The sequence below is a fragment of the Branchiostoma floridae genome, chromosome 14, assembly GCF_000003815.2.
Source record: "Branchiostoma floridae strain S238N-H82 chromosome 14, Bfl_VNyyK, whole genome shotgun sequence".
Lineage (NCBI taxonomy): Eukaryota > Metazoa > Chordata > Leptocardii > Amphioxiformes > Branchiostomatidae > Branchiostoma > Branchiostoma floridae.
In genome coordinates, this window is record NC_049992.1 from 7815844 (window position 1) to 7819362 (window position 3519).

Below are 3519 nucleotides of genomic sequence, written 5' to 3' on the forward strand. Positions count from 1 at the left end.
TAGATACTTGATGATAGCGACAATAACATCACCCATTAATGTCTGAATGGATCAACATTACGTCATTGTACGTCGCTGTGAAGGTTAGACATTAGTCTCTACCAGACTCCCGCCTGGCCGATCGAATAGTAATAGGGGACTTTGGCCAAGTTAGGAATACAAGTCTAATAGGAGTTAATTGACCTAAGAGCATTGCCCGGCCGGCGGAAATAAGCCCTCTGGCCTGCCGACTCCCCTAGTGTACTATTGACTCTATTTGTCCAATTTCTACTATTATTAGACCACCGATTTGCGGAGCCTGGTAGAGGCTAGTTAGACATCCAGGTAATAGGATACGACAAATAGCAGTTACTCAATCAGCTGGATATATTCCAAAATCATATCCAGTTGCTTGATTAACTACTATTTGTCGTATCATGGCATTGTGTTCACTCCAGGGTTTCCTACATCACCAACATGGACATCTGGATGGCGGCCTGCCAAGCGTTCGTGTTCGCCGCCCTGCTGGAGTATGCCGTGGTCAACCACGCCACCAGGCGGGAGATGCGCGCAGCGCGCAAGGCCGCGAAGGCCGCTCAAAACCAGCCCGCCACTCCGAGCAGAATCACGGACACCAACAACCCCCCGAACAACAGCGCGCCTCACTACGAGATGCAGCTCCAGAATAGCAGCCCTGCTTTACACAAAGATAAACTAGAGCCCATCTCTCCTCCCTGTCTGTCCACTGTTATCAACATGCAACAGTCGCCGTGCCGTGATGCCATACAGCCCCTGCCTCCGCGACCAGCGTTCAACCCGGCCGAGGAGAGCAACAACAAAATCGACGACTTCTGTAAAGTCTTCTTCCCCGTCGCCTTCCTTATATTCAACCTCGTCTACTGGCTTTATCTCAACCGATGATAGACCGGACTTGCTGTAACGTGAAGACTGAGACCGTCAGCAACCGTGCTTAAAATTAAAGGATGCCTGTCAATTGTCTTTAAGAAACCTTGACAACGTCTTGATTCTTCTTCATTTTCTTTGACCACAGATGACACCTGTACAGAGATATTCTTAGAATATAAACAGGACTAGATATTATCAAACGTCCAAGACGTATACTCTATACTCCATGTGCCAGAATATTGGACAGAGACTGTTCGCACTATACTACTTCTCCGACGGTGGCAGAACTCGTAAAAACTATCCAATTAATCTCCAAGCAGATGTTGCGGGGCATGTTTCACGTTTTTATTCCTTTATATACCCCCCAACACCGTATAGAGAGGGCGATGCACTGATATCGAGATCAACAACATGTGATAAAGATTCAAACAATGTCTTAAATGGTATGCCCATGCGGCTAACCAATAGGTACTATAGTTTATACCTCTCATGTGCCTCAAGTGTATGTAAAATTTGTGAGAATTATATACAGAGTATAACCGCAGTAGCCATAATGACGTTGTATATACATATAAAAGAAACCTTCTTATGTATTTTGTCATTATTATTCTATATATTACAAAGGTATTCTTTGGTAGGTATTCTTTGGTTCCAGATATGCCAACCAATGTTTTGTACAAAACTAATAGGGTATGATTAATATATTTTTCATTTGATTGATTCAAATGAGCAGTGTGTCTTGTTTATATGTGTACGATCTAAGGAGGCCATTTTGTCAAAGTTTGTCTTTCAAGACATTTATGTAGTTCTCATCTATAAATGCTATTAAAATGGTGATGAAATGTCAAACCTTTCCAGCCAACTTCTTTGTGACGTCACCTAACGGTACGGGGAATCATGATATCATTTCGACCCCAGAACCATAACAATACATGTAACGCTGGTTCACCTTTGTCCGCGGGGTAACCTTTATCCGTTGTTTAAAAAGCAGAGTATTTTAAGGATATCAATTGGAACGGACGGTGATTTCGACTTGCCGTATTTTCACAATATATCAATGTTGGTAGTTTGAAACCACAATTCGTCGTCTTATTAAATAACACCCTCTTTCTAAAAACAACGGATATAGGTTACCCCGCGGATAAAGGTGAACTAGCGTTATAAGAGTTTATTTCTACAACTGTTGAAATAACGTGTATTCAAGTTCTAACGTTAAATTGTATGATATTGAATATAGAATCATAAACCCTTTTCAGAGCCTAATCTGCAGTGCTACTCCTAACCGCTATGAAATGTGTCGCAAAAAAGACTGCGAAATCGGACACTTTTGGCCTTTTCGGGAATGGGAAAATCAAGAAAGGCTCACAAGGGGTTTGGATACGTGATGACATTCTTTAAATCTATAATTCGACTAATTAATCCCTAGAAGTTAAAAGAATGTTTTGCAGGCATAAAAAATGCAGGGCGTGAAAATTCGCATACAAAGGACTGCAGTTTGGGGCCTGTGATATCTAAAACAACATATATAAAGGCATTGTCAACTTGAAAATCGGGGGGGGGGGTGGCATATGCAGGTTGGGGCGCTCCTTGCAAACGTCAATAGTAAAGAAATGTAAAAGATACTTTACACTATTTGATAACATACACGATAGAAATTTCGTCGTTATCATTTCCGACATACGCTTTTAGGAAGCCAATAAACTGAAGGGAATTTTCTAAATAAGCCGCTAGGCTTCCAGAAGCTGGCTACTCTTTTTCAAAAATCATAACCAAAGCATGTCCAGAACATGAAATATCAAAACCTAAACTGCAGTGCCGTTACATTCCGATAGGGAAAATAATTCACAGCATTTCGTTGTCTCATATTAATAAATGACATAACGTTACCCACATACCAAGTATCAAAACAATCCCTCCAGACGTCTGGACATTCTTCAGTTATTTTCAAGCTTGATGACAGACCTCGGCAGTCACTACAATAGCTCAGTTTTACGTACATGTGGTATGCACCCAGACGGCCAAGAACAGGGAGGAATGGCGAAGACTTGTGCTGGAGACAACCATAGTCCCCGACCCTCCTGATGAGGATGGGACTAGGTGAGAGGTGGTGAGGGTAAACGAAGTACACGCGCACACAACGAGTTTAAGTGGTAAATTGCCCAAGTGTACTTATGCCATGTCTGACACATTGATTCTTGTCAGTCTTCAAGTGTTCGAAGTTCTGCCTGTTTCCTTGTCAAGTTGCCGAAGTTCAGTTTTAGATAGATGCTTAGCTCGCTATATTAGAAGACAATGGACGGTTACAGCAATAAGTTACAGAATAATCCCCATAAAATACGGTTAATCCTTCCTATTGACGCATCATATAAGCCGCTTACGATAATCCATCAAGACAATAGATCTATCACGCTTCAATTCGAGGCGGTACGGCTATTGTTCTACTGTTTTAATACTCAAGAAATCTGCTTATCGGCTTTGCAGGACTCGGTAAATTTCATCACAGTTTCCGTCAACAAGAAGATACTAGTAGCAGCGTCTCTTCAGTGAAGTTTTCTCCGGGTTGCATGGAAGAAGACTTCCTAAAGCACATGTCACAGCACACATTCGGGGGCTTCCTGCGACTTTGCTCCTGAC

General features: G+C 42.2%; 1 protein-coding gene across 1 annotated transcript in view; it reads left to right on the forward strand.

The window, feature by feature from the left end:
• Positions 1–1515, forward strand: part of LOC118430074 (glycine receptor subunit alpha-3-like) — a 60311-nt gene extending 58796 nt beyond the window's left edge. Inside the window, 1 exon segment of the mRNA XM_035840783.1 lies at positions 438–1515. Coding sequence (XP_035696676.1) covers positions 438–900 — 463 coding nt within the window. The 3' untranslated portion in view covers positions 901–1515.
• Positions 1516–3519: the final 2004 nt, after the last annotated feature.